The sequence below is a fragment of the Euwallacea fornicatus genome, chromosome 20, assembly GCF_040115645.1.
Source record: "Euwallacea fornicatus isolate EFF26 chromosome 20, ASM4011564v1, whole genome shotgun sequence".
NCBI classification, from domain to species: Eukaryota; Metazoa; Arthropoda; class Insecta; order Coleoptera; family Curculionidae; genus Euwallacea; species Euwallacea fornicatus.
The window spans coordinates 1,614,586-1,634,630 of record NC_089560.1 but is presented as its reverse complement, the minus strand read 5'-3'; the positions used below and the strand labels follow the sequence as shown (position 1 = coordinate 1,634,630).

General features: G+C 38.0%; 1 protein-coding gene across 4 annotated transcripts in view; it reads right to left on the bottom strand.

Moving 5' to 3' along the window:
- zfh1 (Zn finger homeodomain 1) overlaps positions 1 to 17,367 on the bottom strand; it is a 286,194-nt gene extending 268,827 nt beyond the window's left edge. For 2 of the 4 annotated variants that reach the window (XM_066293881.1, XM_066293877.1), the window contains exon 1: positions 16,944 to 17,366. Coding sequence is in view for 2 of the 4 variants with exons in the window: in XM_066293877.1 (XP_066149974.1) it covers positions 16,944 to 17,193 (250 nt within the window). In the remaining 2 variants the exon portion in view is untranslated. Of the gene's footprint in view, positions 1 to 1,652; positions 1,803 to 16,943 lie in introns of those variants that run through there. The other 2 variants (XM_066293879.1, XM_066293882.1) reach the window with 2 other exon arrangements.
- Positions 17,368 to 20,045: the final 2,678 nt, after the last annotated feature.

The following is a 20,045-nucleotide window of genomic DNA, read 5'->3' as shown; positions in this document are numbered from 1 at the left end:
AAAATCCCGGCAAATTTACCAAGGGGACAATTTCCAAGGAAACGACGACCTGTCGGTACGTCGTTGTCCTGTTTCTCAGATTACGTCGAGAGCGTCTGCCAGGAAGAGTTGCTGGTACTTTCGCCCGATCGGACGACATTTCCACCGACTTCAGTAAGCACAACAAGTTAGTACAATCACCAGAAATTACAAGGGAATGAATTATTCATTGGGAAGGAACGATGTTGAGATGCGAAGTCTTTATCGATTGCTCGAGGCACTCAATCCAAGCAGCAAATAGTGACAAAGCCTTCAAATTCAACTTTGGAGCGCGATTTGACGGAGAAAGTGACTGGAACATCAGAATCAGAAAAAGCCATGTGCGATCCGTCGAAGTCTGGCTAACTCTGGTGCTCTGGAAGTTCTTCGCATAAGCCCATCTGATCACTTTAGAACAAGGCTTCATCCATGAGGATTTTCTAGGATTAATTTGCTCCCAGCTGCAGGAAAGAAAACGTAACTAGGTAAATGCACAGAAAGGGATGTGTGTGCGTATTTACGTCACTTTATCCCCTGAAGTACCAGAAGAACAAAGTAAGAGTTCCGCATGCTGTGCACTGCGAGAACCTGACGGGTGTCCCGTCTCTCCGAAACGTTCTCTTTTCTGATGGTTCGCAAATGTCCTTTTTGAAAGGCATTAAAAGTATAAAAACTAATCGCCCTAACATAACGTACCTCCCGAAATTTCCGAACAATAAAAATACGTTTCCCGTCGGAAGTTCCATTGACGTCTCAACTTCACATATGCAGATGCTGATTTACGATCGGAGATTTGCGTTCACGTGCTCCATAAGTGGAAAACGAAAATCCGAAAAACAAACTTTCAGATCACATGTTGATCGTTGAATTATTGCCCAAGAATTATAGGTAGATTACCGCTCGACGACTTGTTGAAGGAACCGGGAATCGCAGTTTCAAAGCAGTTTGACAAACATTTCTACAAATGGGAGTTACTGGGGTTACAGGAAGAAATAAAGTTGGCCACTAAAGTGGGGCTTTTGTTTTCATTCTATGGAACGAAATTTCTCTGGGTAACGTGTATCATACTCCAATGAATAATTAGATAAAGAAAAACGAACGCCCTCTTAAACCAGGGACAATCATTCACTGTCTCAATAAATCAATTATTAAGCCGACACATTGATTTATTCGATGCTCATAAATTCAACTGCTTTTCCACCGATAACCCTACAAGGTAACTGACGTGTTCCTTCAGATAATCGATGTAGCGGAAAAAAAAATGAAAATTCTTTGCGTTTTTACCGAGTACAGGAGACATGTTGGGGGTGAAACACAGTAACCCTGGAAGCCGTAAGAGGTGGCACTAAACTAATTTAAAATCGCACTGGTCTTAATAGTCTAATAGTCGTCGGTCGTTTTACATGTAGACGAACCTTTCAAGCACCTTGGGTCAAGTGAAAGGTCCAGGTCCTCGCACCGCAACTATTAGTAACTATGGCAACTCTTTAATTAAGTCTTGTCACCCCTTGGGACTAAATTGTCGACCTCAAAGACCGGCCCTTGTCCACCGTTTCGCACCTTCGTGCAGCCTAACTTAATTACGTCCAGACTTTTATATTCGCTCCACCTTTATTATCACCATTATACTTTACCTTTATTTCGCTGTCACTCGACGAGGTTTGTCCTTAGGGAAAAGGCCTCAGCGTTGTGTTCCGCAGGAATTCTCTGCTTTAGTGGCTCGGATCAAATTATGAATCTCTTATATTGGTGATAGGGTGGGATTATTGGCTTTTAGTCTTCAGTTCGGTTATTACTGGAAATGGGTAGATATAGGTGTGATTAATAGTTTATTAGAATTTAAGGCAAAATTAAATGTATAAACTTCCACGTCTTGATGCGTTAGTTTTGAAACAACTCCCCAAGGACATTTGTGGACAATCTTTTCTCTTTTCAAATCTACTTTTATTGTTCCCTCACTCTTTTCGACTTGTCTAACTAATTTTACTTCCCATTATTCATTCCTTTGTTTCGACATTTTTTCCGTTTGTTCTTTACTTAGGCGCTTGGTGGAGTCCTGGCTGGTGCCCATGAATTGCCTCTTCTGAATTTGATGCTTCTGCTCCTCTGATTATTCTTGTTTAACAGATTTGGTTGCGCTTGTCGATATTTTTTTCATTCTTAAAGCGCGTTTATATGGGTGGCGAACCTCAATCGTGAACCACACTTTCGTGCTGCACGAAAGTATCAAATCATCATTCGTGAAATAAGAATATAATCCACAAATCCTCAACCGTTTGCACGGGTCGCGTAGAAGCTACTGCAGTGATGTGCCAGATATCAGGATATTCTTTTTTATTACACCATGGTACTACTGGAAAAATATTTAAAAAAAAACAACAGAAGAGAGCGCAGATGATGAGTGAAACATATCCAGAGTTACGCCATTGCTTGCCAAAGAACTACAAAGGCAATAGCAGCATGACTTTAAGAATTCGCTTCGCAGGTAGGAAATGAACAGAATTTTTGGCACATATACAGGATGTCTTACCGGGGGCGGCCATCACACGTTGCACGAACACTACGAATAGCAAAGTTACGAAAATTTAGTGGTTCGGTAAGAGCTTTGGAGCGACCTCATCTACAATATTTTCAATGACGTGACACTTCCGGTTATTCCTTAAGCCGCTACGTGCTTGCTTATTTTAAACGGAGCACCCAATATATTATCACGTTTTTGAATTCTACTTTCAATTTTAGTGCAAGTTTATTAATAATTTAACTTTCTGAGAATTAGTAGTTCTCAAGATATACGCAATTTACATATATTATTATACAATAATATATTCTCGTACAACCGGAAGTGTGACGGCATTTAAATTATTTTAAATAAGGTCGTCCCAAGACTCTTGGCAAATCGCTAAATTTTCGTAACTTTGCTATTCACAATTTTTCCGAAACTTCCAATGACGGTTTCTGGTGAGACATCCTGTATATCTCCAGTAGAAGCACAATTTTTTCAATGTCCCCTTATTTTTTTTGAGCTCGTGGGTGTGCAAGCCCTGTAAATTTTTAAATTTATTGTTTTTATAAGCCGCTGCGAAATTTTGCGAATTTAATGCTCCTGCGATTCTACTGGCTGCTGCAGTATGATAAGGCTTCCCTTTTTATATCCCTCATTTACAGGGTCCCATAAAGAAGGTATATTCCTATAATACTCAAAATATTTTAATGTCTCGAAGTCGCTCATGCGTAAACCATTCGTGTCGATTACTGTTCCACGACTGAGTCTGGAAAAAAATATCCAACACGGTTGATACCCGGATACACGATCGTGACATTTTTCGTTTCGATTCTTCTTTCACATATGTACTGCTCCTACGAGGCGTACCCCACGAAAGCGTGGTTCGCGGTCGTGCTTCACTACCCGTGTAAACACGGCTTTAGGATCTGCCTTTATTACGTTTTTACGATTTTTACAGATGGTAGCACTCTTCCTACTTCTCGAATACGTTTAACTTCCCCTCTTCTCATTCTTTTCCTCCTTTCACTTTCTTCTTCACACGCACTCTCCTGTTTTCTCAATCCTCGCTTTTGTCAACTTTTCTTCATTGCTTCGGGTATCGTCGAATTTTTGCTAAATCTCAAACGCCACGTTTGTCAGAAGTCAGTGGCGGACATGCGTGTTGTTTCGATTAAATGTGTTAAAGTGAGAGGAATCGTTTTTAAAGAACCGCAAAAATGAAGATGCGCAGGATCTAAAACTGGCGCGTATTCTATGGGAAAGCATGTCTCCACAGTTAAAGATGTAGACGAGCTTCAATCGCAGAGGTTCACTACATTTGCTAATTAGCGAGAAGTAAAGTCCCTCCTAAAGTTTTACTGTCACCCGTAAAGTAAGAGGAAATTCGATTAAAAACCCCCTTACCTGTTTGCTACCGCAGGTCGTTAAGTGAGTCCCCTAATCTTTTAAAGCGTTGCCATGATGCCTTAATAATCTCGCTTAATCTAATAACGGTCATCATTAAAATGGAGAGTACGCGCAGATAAATTCGATGGTTATTGTTACAGTCTTTGGTAATTACTTTGCAGGAGAAGTTAAGCAAAATTGATAGGAACAGAATCGAAGTTTGCCATCAGGGTTTAACTGATGTCGTTAATTTTTACAATCCCAGTCACACAAATTAATAAACAAATAACGCGAACTGTGTGTGTTTTCCTGCAGCAAACTTATCTCCTGCACCGGTGGCCATCAAAAATGTTTGCAGTCACGCTGACTCTGACAATGATTAAGCGACTCTCCCACTCGTCTCAATTACCATGATAACTTTATAACAGGCGCTGAATTTGGTCCATTACTAAAGTAAACAAGATGGATCAGGTAGAATTATTTATCTGGCGAACAGTTTAGGTGGGCATGATAAATTAACGCTACTTTCCGGAAAGGTCAAATGGCGCCATCGGGACGCCGGCGCCGACGCTGGATCTTGGAATTGCCAGTTGTGTTATTTTAAATAAGGAAAGTTGAAGATGGAAATGTCATTCAATGGCGCACAAAACGTCATACACGTCACGGCAAAACCTCAATGTCTACTATAATAGACATTATATCCAGGGATAAAACGTGCACGCAATAAAGTCACTGTCCAAAAACGAAATTCAGGGTGTTATTGAATAAGTGTCCAATATTTCACGTAGTGATTTTTCAAGTAGTTTTAAGATAAAAACTTCTTATAAACAAGTGTTCCAGCCCGTTTAGTTTTCAAAATACGAGATATCAAAGTTAGGAAAATAAATTACACATTATTCGATATCTTTCGATCTCTTCCAGCAAATTTTACAAAATTTCTCACCCCGGGTGTTTTTAGGATGGAAAATTGAAATTTATCAACGATTTAATTGTTTCTTCTGCAAGGCGCCGCAAACGACCATTAGGAAATTTTCAGTTTTTGTTCCGATAGTTCCCGGAAGAAAAAAAAATTATTAAAATTTCAACCACCCATAGGTCGGCCGGACAGGATCGCAACCGTGGACGTGTAGATCACCAGATCTTCAAAGTTTGGATTATTTTTAGTGACAGCTAAAAACTTCAGAATGCCTATTACCCATTCAAAATAAATGAGATCTCAGAAATAGGAGAATAAAATCATGTCAAACGGTTTGATATACTGCTGGAATTCTTCAGAGAGTTCACAATTTAATGAGAAGGAGATTGAATGCATGCATAGCCCAAGGAGAAAGGCATTTCCAGCACTTATTGCAATTTTTATTATATGCCATTATCTCGTAATACATAATATACTTATACGTAATATATTTCGAAAAAAAAGTATTGCTAATATTGAAAAAAATTTCATACTATTTTGACTAAAAACTAGTAAGTAGTATTTAATTTTTGACGTGTTAATTCCTTGTTTCTGCAGATAAAAATTAAGATAGTAAGTTGTTTTAGCGCTTTGGAATGATTAGCACTGTAATGGATCTAGAAACAGCAATCTTAGGAAGAACTTACGAAGTAATTTATTTCAGTGTTAAATAATGGAGCTCAATCCGGTTTACAAAAATGAAGAGCTCGCTTAACGAAGTACACATCAACACGATACTAGGGCGTAACATAAGGGTACATTACAGCATGCACGATCAGGTTCAGATGCGTTTTTCTCGGAAACTGTTGCTTCTAGCGACGGCATTGAGGTATACTTTTTTTAAACATAAAAGGTAGAGAAAAAGATTTTTCTACTCGAAAGTGACATACAGTGCGGCACAAAATAGTTCTTTTCGTTGATAGGTTAAAATTTTTCATCCTGAAGAACCCTCGGCTACGCAATTTCGGAAAATTAGGCGGAAGAGATCGAGAGATATCAAAGAACATGTGATTTATTTTTTCAGCTTTAACACGTCGTATCTTGAAAACTACACGAGCTAGGACACATGTTTATAAAAAGTCTCCATCTTAACATTACTTGAAAAATCGCCTTCGGACACTTATTCAATAACGCCCTGTATAGTAGGCATTTGAGAATGGTGCGCACGAGCCATGAAAAATTAAATTCACATGTAAATTATACAATAAACAAAAAATGGGAAGCCGAGAAAAAGGCCATTACTTTACTCTAAATTCTGGAAGACATCAATATTCTGGCGGACCAGTGGGGAAGTACCAGAAGCGCACCAACAGCAAAATTCAGAGAAAATTTAATGTCCAGAATCTAATAAAAATGCTGGACTATAAAATTAAACTATAAACCCCAATAAGACCTAATTCTTTCATTGTATTCGGGAAGGCAGAAAATTCCTAAGCAAACAATGTCGAAACATTGAAAGCTAACCAATGTCGAAAGCCAGAGAAAATTGAATGCCTGGACCTTCATGAATAGGCAGGGGTCAACTATGAAGTGAAAACAGTAAACCTAAATTAAAACCATTCTGTTTCAATGCTCTGACGAAACAATGTGGAAGCGTTGGACGCTTACCACCGGTAATATCAAGTAATGATGATCCTACGTTACAACCAACCAATTACTTAGGTATACTGGAGTAACTTGTAGACGAAAAATAAATATAATCTTATTTCACTAATTCGACGTTATCAACATTCTGACAAAGTATGAAATAACCATAAAATGAAAAATATAGATGTATACAAAATCCATTTCCTTACAGGCAGCCTTAGAGTGCAGCAATATCCTGATTAAACAATGCTGACGTAATGAAAGCTCATCAATGATAGTATTCGGTTCCAGAGGAAATTGAAGGCTAAGGCCCAGCTGTTGAATCATGGTTCACCCAAACCCGACACTTTTAAATTTTGATATCTGTAAGAAATGTATTGGGTGCATTTAGAGAACAGGAGCGCTGCAGCGGTTTATTGCGGCGGCTGCATTTCGCTGCAGTATTGACTCCAAACGAGAAAGCCTGTTACGGTGGAAAGCTGGAATTTGAATCTCCAATTTCCAGCAAATCAAATTAGCACCTCATTGTCAAATCAGACTGTCAGAAAAAAAGCAGTCAGCAAATTAAAGTTTCGAGTGCTCGACTGCTGCAAATTCTCTGAATGCGCCCATTGTTCTCACAATAACTGCAATTGGACATAAACAAATTCATTTTAGGTACGAGGTCGGATTTAGTAACACCAAGCTTATGCCATGATTTAACCGCTCGACCTTAACGTAGAAAACAACCGTACACCCAAATATGCTGATTCCAATAGAATAGATCCTGTTGACTGGAAGGCAGCAATAATCGCACTCAGCAATTTCACGAAATACTAAAAGCCCACCAAATTGAATCCAAAGAAAATCAAAGATATTAATGTGAAGTTCTAGGCCAAATCAAATGCTGCTAAAACGAAGACACAGAAGGCTGAAGAAGGTCTGCGAGAGTATTTGGTTGTAGATCACATACGAGCAATGACTTCGCTGAACCCTCAATCTGGATCCGTTGGATAATTACTCATCTCGATCATGGAAATATATTAGTTGGGATAGCAATGTTCGACTATTTTATATCTTTTTGTCCCTTAATCCAATCTGATTTAATTCCAGCTTTGCAACACACTGACGATCCCTGGAACGCCATTTGCACATGAACTCCAGGAAAACTGCCGTAAAAAGTATAGGTAGATGCGAGAAGGTCCGAGCACGTGTCCGCCATATGGTGTTAATGAAAATCTGAAGACAACTCGCCCTTATAACGACTGCAAAGGGCGTCAGATTGCGGTCAAAATCCCCCAAAAGGAAAGAATATTGCTATGAACAGGTGTAGCTACGCTAATATTGCTTTTTCAGCACCTCTTGCCGTCGTTATCTCTTTTACGGTCAAAAACCCTCCGTGCCTTTAAATTATGAGCAAATCTGATCGAAAAATTGTTGGATGATTTCAAAACCGAAATCCTGTTTCCAGCAGCTTAGAGACTGTTCGAATATTTCCAGTATGTAACCCGATATTCCTGTTTCGAAGAACTGCCACACAGATTTGCCAATAGGTATTTCGAGGGAATTTAAAAGGGTTCAGGTTAGTTCTATTTTCGAATGTAAGTATAAATAGATTTTATTACACTGCATGTTTGTATAAGTCAATACATACAAATCCAATCTAACTGCATGCCTTAGGCCACCTGCGGTTATTCTATTAATATTAACTTTTAGTGGCTTCATCTGATGGATTGGAAGATTGGCTCGATCCAACCTGATGACGGCCGGGACAGGCAACAACAATTTTTCCGGACGATAGAACAACTAGGGATGGCAAATTTTTAAATATATCGATATATTGAATCAAATAATGTGAGGTGCAGAGGGGTGAGGACGCAAACGGAACAAGTGCGTTACCGTGTTCCCTCTGTTGTTTTAAAAGTAAAAGTGAATTAGTTAATAGTCAGAAATCTTCTTATTAGCGATTCCAATCCAACGACGTAGATGTAGCGCATTATTCGTGGGTTTCCCTTGTGTAAATAAATTAATTAGGTTACGCTTCAACAAAGGTTTGTGTGCAAGGTCGGTGTCCCAATTAAAATCGAACTCAGTTATTACGAACACGAGGAGACCAGAGATTTTGTTCGCTATAGCCGAGCGTTCGTTATATCCGATGTACATACATACAGGGTGGCCCGTTTAAAAAAGTCCGCCTAAAATATCTTGAATGGAATATTTTTCTTCGGACAGCCCCTAGACACGTCAATTTTACTTTTAAGAGGGACATTTTTAGATCATAAATTCGTAGGTGTACAGTCATTCGTCTAAACGAGGCATGGAAGTAAATGGGAAGCAACTTGAGCACTTAATTAAATAAAACATAATTAATTTTTGTTCCGATTAATTTCACCGATGTTGTAAAACAGTTGTTTAAAAATATTTAAAGGCGCAATAAAAAAAATTTAGCATACCCGTAAAGCGTATAGAAATACCTTTGGTTTAATGGGCTACTTGACCCCTCATGCCATTTCAGATTCTTGAAGGGGTTGCCACCCCGTTTAGTGGAATGATTCCACACCTACAAATTTATTATCTAAAAATGTCTTCCTTAAAAGTAAAATTGATATGTCCAGGGATTTTCGAAAAAAAAATTTATTCAAGATGTTTCAAGTGGACTGTTTTAAATGGGCCACCCTATATATATCGCCTTTGCTGGCGCTAACTTCATTCACTTGAAGGGTGTTTGATTAGGGGCGTGAGCTAAACCTAGATATATGAACATTAATTTTATACAAGACCAAATGAGCAACGACGGATTTGAAGATTACTCAAGTTTCATAATCTTACACTAATAAAGTGCAGCTAATACAGTCCAAAACCACGCGAAAGCAACTAGGATTCAACACATGGGGATTCCCCAGTGCCGAAATCATTCTAACAGAAAATACCCTAAAACCAACCTAATAAATTATCCAGGATGGTCTTTTTAATAGACATTAGTTCGTTATAACCGATCGGAACTGCAAATTTATCCTCGAAAAGCGTTGGCTAAAACCGATCCTTCGTCATAAATGTGTTTGTTATACCCAAAAAAGAATAACACGTAATTAAATAGACGCTTTGTATATTTCTGACATTTAGTTCGTTGAAGACGACGGTTTGTTATAACCAAGCTTGAGTGTACCTTGCTTCTTAGCGAACTATCCAATTCCGAACTGTAATTTTTGATAGGTATAAATATGTTTGATCAAAATTTTCGTTTAAAAAAAGAACCGCAAGTTGTTTTTTTTAAATATTTTTTGAAAAAAGCCCTAGTCCGTTCATATCCCCGAAATATTTATGCACGGGGCAAGTGCAGGCTACTCGTTAGGGCAAGTGCATGTTAAACACGTCAAATGTTTGGTCAAATGCAGGAAAGAAAAAGAAACAGATAGCGACGAGCGTGGAAGTAACAACTGCCGAAGACGTTACAGAAAAGTTTATTAGGGACAAACAGTCAAAGGAGAAAGTAAAAGAATAACGAAATGAAGAAACCCATCAAGCACAATTCTGATAATGTTGATAACGACAATAACTTGTGTACCATATGCAAATGCGACTTTCCATTCCATATTGACCATCGACAATGAATTCAATGCATTAGTTGCATGCGGTGAGTGAGCGGCATTTGTAACGTGGCTTCAAAAAACAACCGATATGAATGTGAGAGATGTGTTGGGGAAGATTAATAATGCTTATGAATCTACAAATCTAAAATTAACAATTTGTTTTTTACATTATGGCTTTTTAGGTAATAAAAATATTAATTATATATTACACTATTTTTTTAACTTAATTCTCTGACTTTCAAATTTTTTACCTTTTAATTAAAAAAAAAATGTTTTGTTTAAGTGTGCAACTTGTAAAGTAAACCAGATTTTCGAATGCGGCAAAAAGTAATTTGCGGCTGCATTATTACAAATTCTGCTCTTGCCCTTTGCCCTATGATGTACGGAGTCAAAGTATTTTACACCGGGGTATATACATTTGCCCCATTTTCCGGGCAAGGGCAGAGCAATTGACTGTTTTACAATTCCCTATAATATGGAATTTTACTATGAAAATAAGATATTTTCGAATATTTAAATTAAATAACGATAGCGGAGAATGCCATTGATATAAAAAAACAAATACTTATGCTTATATAAGTATTTGTTTATTTTGTAACTTATAACAAAATAAACAAATCAGTGTAAATCGGAATTTAACAAAAACCTCCGTCCGCACTTATACCCCTGCATCTTATTAAATGAAACTAACGATATATTCACTATATCGCAAAAAAGCATCGATATTCCTGAAATTCGATATATCGAAAGCTATGGAATGAAACGATAGGGTTTATTTATAAGTTAAGTTTTAGTCGGCTTTAAATACAAAATATAGTACTGAGTACCTATGAGGACGAAATTCACAAATGAAAAAACCTATTCTTCGATATATCGTAAAAAAACCTATACTGATACACATCACAAAATTTCTCAAAATATCGATATATCGTCGCCATCCCTAGGCATACCTAGCTACTCAGTGCGAAAGGTAGCTAATATGCTGGCTTGAGTTACAAACAATAAACGATATAAAATCTGCTGATATGTCCAGTTCTAAGAAGGTTACCTATTTTATTAGTCAGATGCTGCGAAAGCAAGGTGCGAACACGTTCTGCTTGCTCATGGAAAACTGTAAGACATCTGCAATTTTCTACCTGCGATAAAAGAGTGATATACTACCTCTTTTTATGCACTTTTGGTAATCTTTAATAATTCCTGCACTCGTCACATTTTAAAATACTTATTGATGAATAACGCGAGAAGATATCCCAAACATAACTGCAAAAACCTACGTCTAATTGGATTATGCTACTATCGTTTTTAGGAAGGCTTAACTTACGCATTAAGTTGCGGGCAACCGGCCAAGAATCGCTCGATTTCGAGCTGCTAAATTAAATTTACTAGTGTTGGCACATTTACAGAAAAGGCTTAATCCTTATCGTCGGTAATATGTTTAAGAAACACCATGTGAAATAATTACTGAGATATATGAGCTTGAAGGAGGATGATTTAGTGACGTCTCTCCAGCAAGTGCACTTCAGCGTTTTATTCTATGTACGCACAGGTTATATTTTTCTACAATATCTCGCATTTTCCTTCTTCATCCAGAACGAACGATGAAGAGGTGGTTTTCATAGATTTCTGCCCACTCCGTTTCCCATAGTCCTCTTTCCCAATCTGCGGTTGTCACTTAAATCATTTCCAATTTCTAGTTATTTACATGTTCTTCAACGTATTCTCTAATTGACACTGTTAAGGATACTAAGCTCAACTAATTTGTTAATAGCTTCATAAACAAATCGGCGTAAGTCTGGGCTGGGCTGATTTGGTTAGGTTATTCATCAAAACAAAAATTATGGTGTATCAGTGTTAGTTTCTGGACCCTTTTAGATGAAATCAATTTTTGGATGAAGAAACCAAATAATTACAACAGCGATCATTACACGTCGATTTCTGCTCCGAAACATTTCTCCGGAGATTGGTTATTCAACGCGCCTTTTAATACATTTTCCAACCATAGTGGATAGATCTAGAGAATCAATAACACTGTGTCAGTCAAAAATGCTGCGGCAAGTTAATTCAGGTATAATTATATTCAGTAATTATGAAATATAAAAAGTATAGAAACAAGTTAAAGAACATCTAAAGGAAAGGGTTATTCGGGATGTGGCCCACATACCAAAGGGTATCTACAGACGTCGCGCAGGTGGTTAAAGGAATATTAGTGAGAGAGGTCCTGATTGAGGAAAGGGTGGAGGGCCAGGAAAGGGGAAAGAACCAGAAAACGGATGCAAGAGAAAAAGCGTTGGAGAAGTGGCAAAGGAAATAGACTATAGAGACTGTACCAAGAACAAGAAAAATCATTCCGAATTTGAGAGAATTGTGTGGAAGGAAGCAGGGCGAGACGGAATAATTTTTCACGCAGATGTTAACGAGTCACGATTGCTTTGGACAATATCTGAAAGAAAATAGGCAAAGAACGATGGCCTGAATGGTGGTATTGCGAGACGAAGGAGGAAACGGTGGAACACACGATAGTTCATTGCGTAAGATGGCAAAACGAGAAGGATAAATTGAAGAAACAGCCGAAAATAACGATAAATGTGCAAAATATAGTAGAAGCGAAGTTAAAGAACACCGAAGCATGGGATGAGATCAGTGCATATGTCAGGTAAATTCTCACCGAGAAAGAGAAGGAGGAAAGATTAAGGAGAAATGAGAGATAAAAGCGTAGATACGAACACAAATGGAGAAGTTAAAGAACAAGAGGATTAAATTGAAAAAGAAGACAAGAAAAGGGTAACAGTATCCCCACCTTTTGAAGAATTGCCGCGAGGCGGACTCAAGCGGAAGAACAAAGAAGAGGAGAGGTTTTTAGTGGGTAGGCACCCCCATCAGGGATAAATCCCACATGACTCTGCCGCCAGAACACCAGGTTGGATATCTATGAAAATTTCCCTCCTCAAAAAAAAAACCGGGTTAATTCAAATAGGTTCATACTGGACTCTCAATATTCTTAACAATACACATGCTCACTATGAGAAATTGTATAATAATGAGAAGAAATAATTTGATGAATTGCTAAAAAGGTTAAAATGCAATAATTCCAATAATACAATTAGGCCATGTGACAATAAGACCGAAACTGCGTGGGGAATCGTGAATGGCATAGTGGGAAATAATAAAAAGAATGAAATGAAAATAAAGTAAGCGCCCAAAGGGGAGCCAATAAAAATTGCTAATCAATTTAACGATGTTGTTACAAATACGGCTTAATTGCTACTGAAGAAGCACCCCCTATGTTGTCCGCTGCAGAGCTGGAAATGTGTAGAAACGTGTTGTTCCTGAACTTGATCGATGTGTCTGAGGTATTTCAAATTGGGAACAAAATACGATATAAGAACAGCAGTGGACATGACAATATTTCGATGTCCTTCTTAAAGTTTTCGTGGTGAAACTCCGGCCATTCAAAAAATCCACGTCGATATATTATTTTTGAAGAGATTCAGAAATTAAAGCGAATGCAATATATTTCCTTGAAAAAAAAAATGCTATTTTGATTTATATTGACTTGACGAAGTACCTCGTATGCATCCAATAAATTTGAAAATAAAGTTGGCAAAGATTTACACTTTTGAACACCAAGCTCTTTTTTAAATTAAACGCCGTTCCGGAATATTGGGCTTTTTGCTCACAATTGGTTACGACATGTAGCCTCGGATTGAGAGGAGTCCTCTTTATGGACGAAATCAATTGACCACTTCTCCTTAACAATCAATTAAGCACATTAACAGTCTCACTTCTCATTTCCCACTTGGAGTGGCCCCTCAACAAATTTGCAGTTTCTGCTTTAGATACCCATGAGCTGCCATAAAATTCCCCCGCTTTATTTTGCATAGAGCCATTCTCCTGCCACTGGGACCAGAAACAGGGGCAAATTAACTCTCTCCCAAGTTGTTTTACCTCATCTCTCCACTTACTTAATTAATCTATTAAATTAACATGCCGTGTGCGAGTGTTTGTGTCACCTGCCAGGCAGACCGCAGCTATTTAACAGATACTTTAGGGGGTTGTCGCGAAAGACGCTTTCATTAAAATTTCAAGGAGTTAAATCAGCGATTCCTGAGAACCTCGTATCCAATAATAGACAAGACAATCTTGCAAGAGCCCATTAATCGCTCCTGGCTTCAGAGACCTGGAGAACGGTATCGAGGTCGACAGGTCCATATCACCTTTCCAACGGTGAGGCGTGTTGATTACTTCCCTGACAAGTTCATTACACGGATAAGACGAACCAATTCTGGCAATTTCGGCGTCCAAGTCTGCTATAACTCTCAGGATTAACCCGTGCTTGAATAGGTTCACTTGTTTGGTTTGCCAGTGGCGTTCGACATGAGATTGCGATCTGGAACAACGCCTAATTATATCTACCTACGAGGTTGTTCAAGCGAAAATTTCGAAATTTCCTTAGGATGTTATTCGTATTTATATACACGCATCTACCTATGATAACATACAAATTACTGAAACAGTTGGTATGTATCCACCTTTTGTTATGTCTGGGCTAAAAATGTCTGCCCCGGTTGAACGGTTACACTGCCGGATAGCAGCGCTTTGCTAAGAAATTGTTTTACACTGCGTGCTCATATTTGCACAGTTTCAGAATAAGTTAAACCTTTTTAGCTGTCGATTTCCTTACCAAGTGTCGGACTGTATAAATAAATATCAAGTTCATATCTAACCGAGAGGTATCTAGAGAATTAACTGTGACAATGGCGTAATGAGCAACGACCCTCACCTGAAAGCCACGTAGTCGTCTCCGTGGCAACTGCTAAGGGCAATTTGCATACTAAAATCTTTGTCATTACTAATTGGAGTAGTTCGACCGCCACCGGCTATTTTGGATGATGAAGTTTCGTTTCAGTTCCGGAAACTGTTAGGTGGGTATTAAGAAGTTCGCAATAATCTGTTTCTCGAGACCTGGAAAAATGAGGAAACCCCCAGAGAAATATCTTTTGTTTTATGAATCAAATGGTGGGTATTTCTGTGCGGTTTTTGGTGGATTTCACAGATATGGAAGTTGGAAAATGGAAGAAAGTGACAGTTACCAGCTACAATCAAGGGATTCGTCTAGATCTTGAAAGTGCATCAGGCACAATTCGAGTGTTGAAGAAAGAAAAGCACACACCTCCGAGATGCCGTTGTACAGTAATGTTCCTCAAAACCAACACACATTCGAATGAAAGCCGGAAAGAATAAAAACAACAACAGCAAACGTTTATCGTCTACACAAATACATTTTCCAAGCTTTAAATCAAAGTTTCGTCGCAGTTTGAACAGGATTTCGTTACTGTTTCAGATTGTTTCTACACCTTCTTGAATATCATTCAATAATTCCTTCGCTAGGTACGGAACTGTACAATCATGCCTTCAAAAAATTTCCCAAAAAAATCTAATGAATTTAAATCAGGACTTTGCGGAGGCCACGGATGTTCGCTATTCCGACAAACTTATGGAGATGGAAAATTGATGTTCAAAAACTCTCTTAATATAGGGCAACAAGTAGGAGTGCCATTTTGCATAAACCAAAAACATTGTCTTAAAGCCACAGGAACATCACCCAAAACTAAAATTTCCTGAAAAAGCTTAAGCACGATTCAGTGTTGCCGATACTTTTCCTAATACCTCAACACATTATAAAGGAATTCAACCGAGCCCTGCTGAAGGGCTTTTTCAGAATTTGTTTACCTTTGTTATCAGTTTTCTTCTACAATAGGTTATTCAGCAAAAATTTTGTGAAGCATTCTTTACGTTTCCTGAGTAATGGCTAATCTCAGTACTAAGTGCGCTCACTTGACGTTAACGAAAGAAATTGCCTGCGGATTTAGATATCAATAACAACTATTCACTTTTTTCCATATATTTCGATCAATATTAAATTTATATTATTTTATATGCGCGTCAAAAATGTCACCGTCCCTGTCATGTAAGTTACATGTCACTCACTCTGTCATTAAAGAAGTGTGATATACATGCATTTGGCTGTCTTCTTATTCGCATGTGTCATGTGAGAATCACATGTGCAGGAAAGGCGTCATGTAAGTGCCTTAAAAAATGTACGGTTTTACGTTTTTACACGCATGTCCTCCTTAATCTTGCGTGGGCGAAATTAGTCTTGTCAGGGCGGGTCGAAATTACACGAGTTTTTTGTCAATTAACTTTAGGTATTCTTCCCGGGGGATCCTCGATGGAAAAGAATAAAATCCCTGATTTTACATGAATATATGAGAAAGAGGACGACTGATTAGTCGACAATTTTCAATCGTCAGTTTTATTGAGCAAAATTTTCATTGTCACTCTCACACGTTCCTATAGAATCAGGCCCGTGGACATCGGAAACGACGGAAGGCCATCGCAACCCAGACGAAGCAGCAGTGTGAAGGACAAAATGGAAAAAGGTTCTCACAAATGTAATTTCACTTATCCGCGCGCTTAACCGTTCCGGTGAAATACCTTTAATTCTAATTTCTCAAATGGACAACTGGCCAACACTCCCATAAAAAAATGTATGTACTTGGTAGCACTTATTCATCTATTAACTCCCCAGGCGAACGTGCAATTTCGGATTTAGGTCAGCCGGGGATCATTCGGGGATGATGTAATAAAAAATGTTTATTATTTATGTTTTGCAGCAAACATAACTTATTTCTGATTTAACGTAAATCGTAAATTTATTTTCAGCACTGATCTAAACGGTGAAAATTACCTCCTTAATATGCTAGCTACCGGTACATTTACCCTATTTGAGTATCACATATCCTGAGCGCAGGCATGCGCATTAATCCCTAGAGCACGTGCAAGCGGTAAACAAAACACTCTCGCACCTTTGATGTTAACCTTTAGGAGCTTCTTTACTCCCGCATTCAACTGAAACTCGACTCACCTTTTCTCCGGGGTTTCACCTGCTTTCTCCTGGCCATGTCCGTCTCCGCCACTGACATGCTGCCGACGTTTCGGAACCCCGTTCGCGGCCCATCAAGAACCCCGCAATGACGCGACACTACGTCTACAAAACAACGTAGCGGGAAAAACAACTTTAACGACACGTCGTAAAACAATTTTCCGCGTTCAAACACCCCTCGCATACGATCGTCTTGTGGAAACTCACCTTCGCTCCGCCGGTCCTGCAACATAAACACGAAGGCTGATTTGCCATTGGACGTAACCTGTCCGTTCCCATTGGTGCACCTGACACAGGTTACTCCTACCTGTACACGTTGTTGCACTTTGTGAACCCACAAACACCGGTCGGCGAAAATGGACGTTGATTGAGATTAACCCGGTGTAATGACCGGATGGAATGGACGGACAGGCATCAGCTGATCGACATTTTTAACCGCTCGCAGGATAGCGAGCTTTAACACTTCGGGCCATGTGCACCGGGAAAGGGGCCGGGCTTCTGCGACCAAGAAGCTGGAAGCTGGTTCGGAAGTTTAGCGGTGGATGGCGCAAGGTGTACTCAAGTTCTGCTTTCTGTTTTCCCGCCAACGCCGAAAGATCGATGGTCAGTGGCAGCGGTGCGGAAAGGTGAGAATATACTTACTATTTTTAAGTGTTGAATTGATTTGATTTAGATTTTTTAATGTAATGCTTTTCAAGTTCCCAAAAGTTCGGGACTTAGTATTTTAAAAGTGGTTAAAATTGGACCCATCCCTCCCTCTTAGAAATTTTCAGTAAAAATTAGAATTTTTTGAGATTAGATTTATTGCTCAAATTAGTAGATATGGATACCACACTGATAATTGATACATCCATTGAGGGTTTAGAACCTTAGAGAAATAAGAAATTGAAAAGCAGCTTGCACTTGACAGTTTATACTATCTCTCCTAGTTTTCGGAATGCGGGTTAACTTTCATATTAATTTTCAAGATTTTGAAAGTTTTCTAATAAAACGGAAAACAAATATCTTGTCTTTTTTTCAGAAAATAATCTTATTGATTTGATGAATAGAGGCTCAGCATAGAATCGGATAAAATACACACGAAAAAAAACACTTATTAGGCTTTAGTTTGGTATGTACAATCTCAGAATCCAGCTTTAACATAAAAAATACCTACTTTACTGTTATTATATTGGTAGTGTTACTCCACAGAAGGAATTGGCCAGAAATTAGGGGACAAAATTAAATAAAAATCATCAATCCCTTTCGGTTATACATGAGACGTATTACTATTCAGGATTATGATTATTATACAGGTAAATAAATATTGTACAAGCAATTCGTGTATAAAATAGAAAATGTAGCAATCCAATCCTACACATTGTGGAAGCTTTTATGAAGCACAGCAGAGAAACATGTGTGTTTTATAATTCAATTAAAGAGCACTTTCAGTTGCTTATATGCCCTTCATTCTCAGTAACCAGTAATAAGCATTATATTCCTTAATTAGGATTTTTTCCCACGACCCTTGACGAAAGCAACTTTAACAGACATAGTAGTCACCGTAACAACTCCTAGCTCACACATGCATTAGGAAAGCCTAACACTCACGTATTCTAAAGTACGTGCTGATTACAAATAGGACTCTCTAGCAAACATAAATGCTGTCAAATAGTACACTAATCCACTAATAAAAACCTTAAATATATTTTACAAAGTTGTGGATTTCCCCTTTATGAAGAATCCACTACAAACATACATAGATCCTAACCGAAACTTTAGAGTTTACTGAGAAGACAATAGACATCACACTCCGTTCTGTTGATTTGCAATAATGAACATAGCGGTTCAGCAATAATAAATACAGGATATTAAAGAAAGTTCGGCAATACAGAACATACTTTTGGTATAGTGATACTACGTAGGACTAACTGTGATCTGGACATGAACTTATGATAGAGGTCTGGCTCCAAAATTATTATTTTAGGAACCTATCAATCACTTTTATTGTGGTCGATAAATTAGATAATTTGGCTCACTTAGTCTCATAAATATAGTCGAAATAATCCAATCCCAATTTTTCACGTAAACAGACCTCCTTAAGGATGGAGGCGACCTACACACCTTAAGATGTGTAGGTCGCTCTGTATAAAAACCAATGAACGTCATAACACGTAATTTCATTACCAACCCTTACGTTCAAAATATAAAAAGATTTCAACGAAAAGTGTCTCTTTAGGCAAACAATGTTTCTACAAATAAACTGCAACTAGTGCTTGGACCTAAAGGTACCCACTCGTTAACGTTTAGTAAAATATTTAAATTTAAAATTAATATAAATAATAGAAATGTTTACAACAATGTTGGCAACAGCGCGTGATATCGCCAAGTGACATATGTTTCTATGTTTTGACATCACGCCTTCCCAATTCCGCCATTTTGCTTTGTTTGTGGCGGTTGTGGGTACTTAAGTACCATTCAGTTTTTCGCCACATTCTATCGTAGTTCCCGTTTTAATGGTGATTTATTTATCACAAACTGTTGTTCTAAACTTGCAGATAATCAGTGTGGATAGTGTCAGTGAAACACAGATCGGTGATGCGTTTTGCGATTTATGTCTATGAATACAAACTTGTACTACAACTTTCTAGAACCAAAAACAGACAAAGTAGTCCCAGTAACCTTAGTTCAAAAGTATCCTTTCTTAAAAGTACATAAAGTTTTCGAGATATTATGTGCTTGTAAAAGTTTTAATACTATTGAATTATGAAAAATAAATACGTTAACATCAACATCCCGTATCTTCACAACCATTGGCTTTTTCACCTACGGTAGTTCAGGTAAGTAGTCTTTTTTTGTCTTCATAAATTTGTGATACAAACTTATGCAAACTTTTCATATACATACTTTCTAAAGATATTATTTAGTTACTATAATTTAAGTTTGTTCTCTAATTGTGCGATATTGAATAGATTTCAAATAACACGTCTAAACTTTTATAATTACCTTTATGCTTGTTTTTATATCTATTCCGAGATCTTGATAAAAAAAATGGATTTAATCATATAACCGGCACCACCGCTGATTTTCAGCGTTAGACGTGCA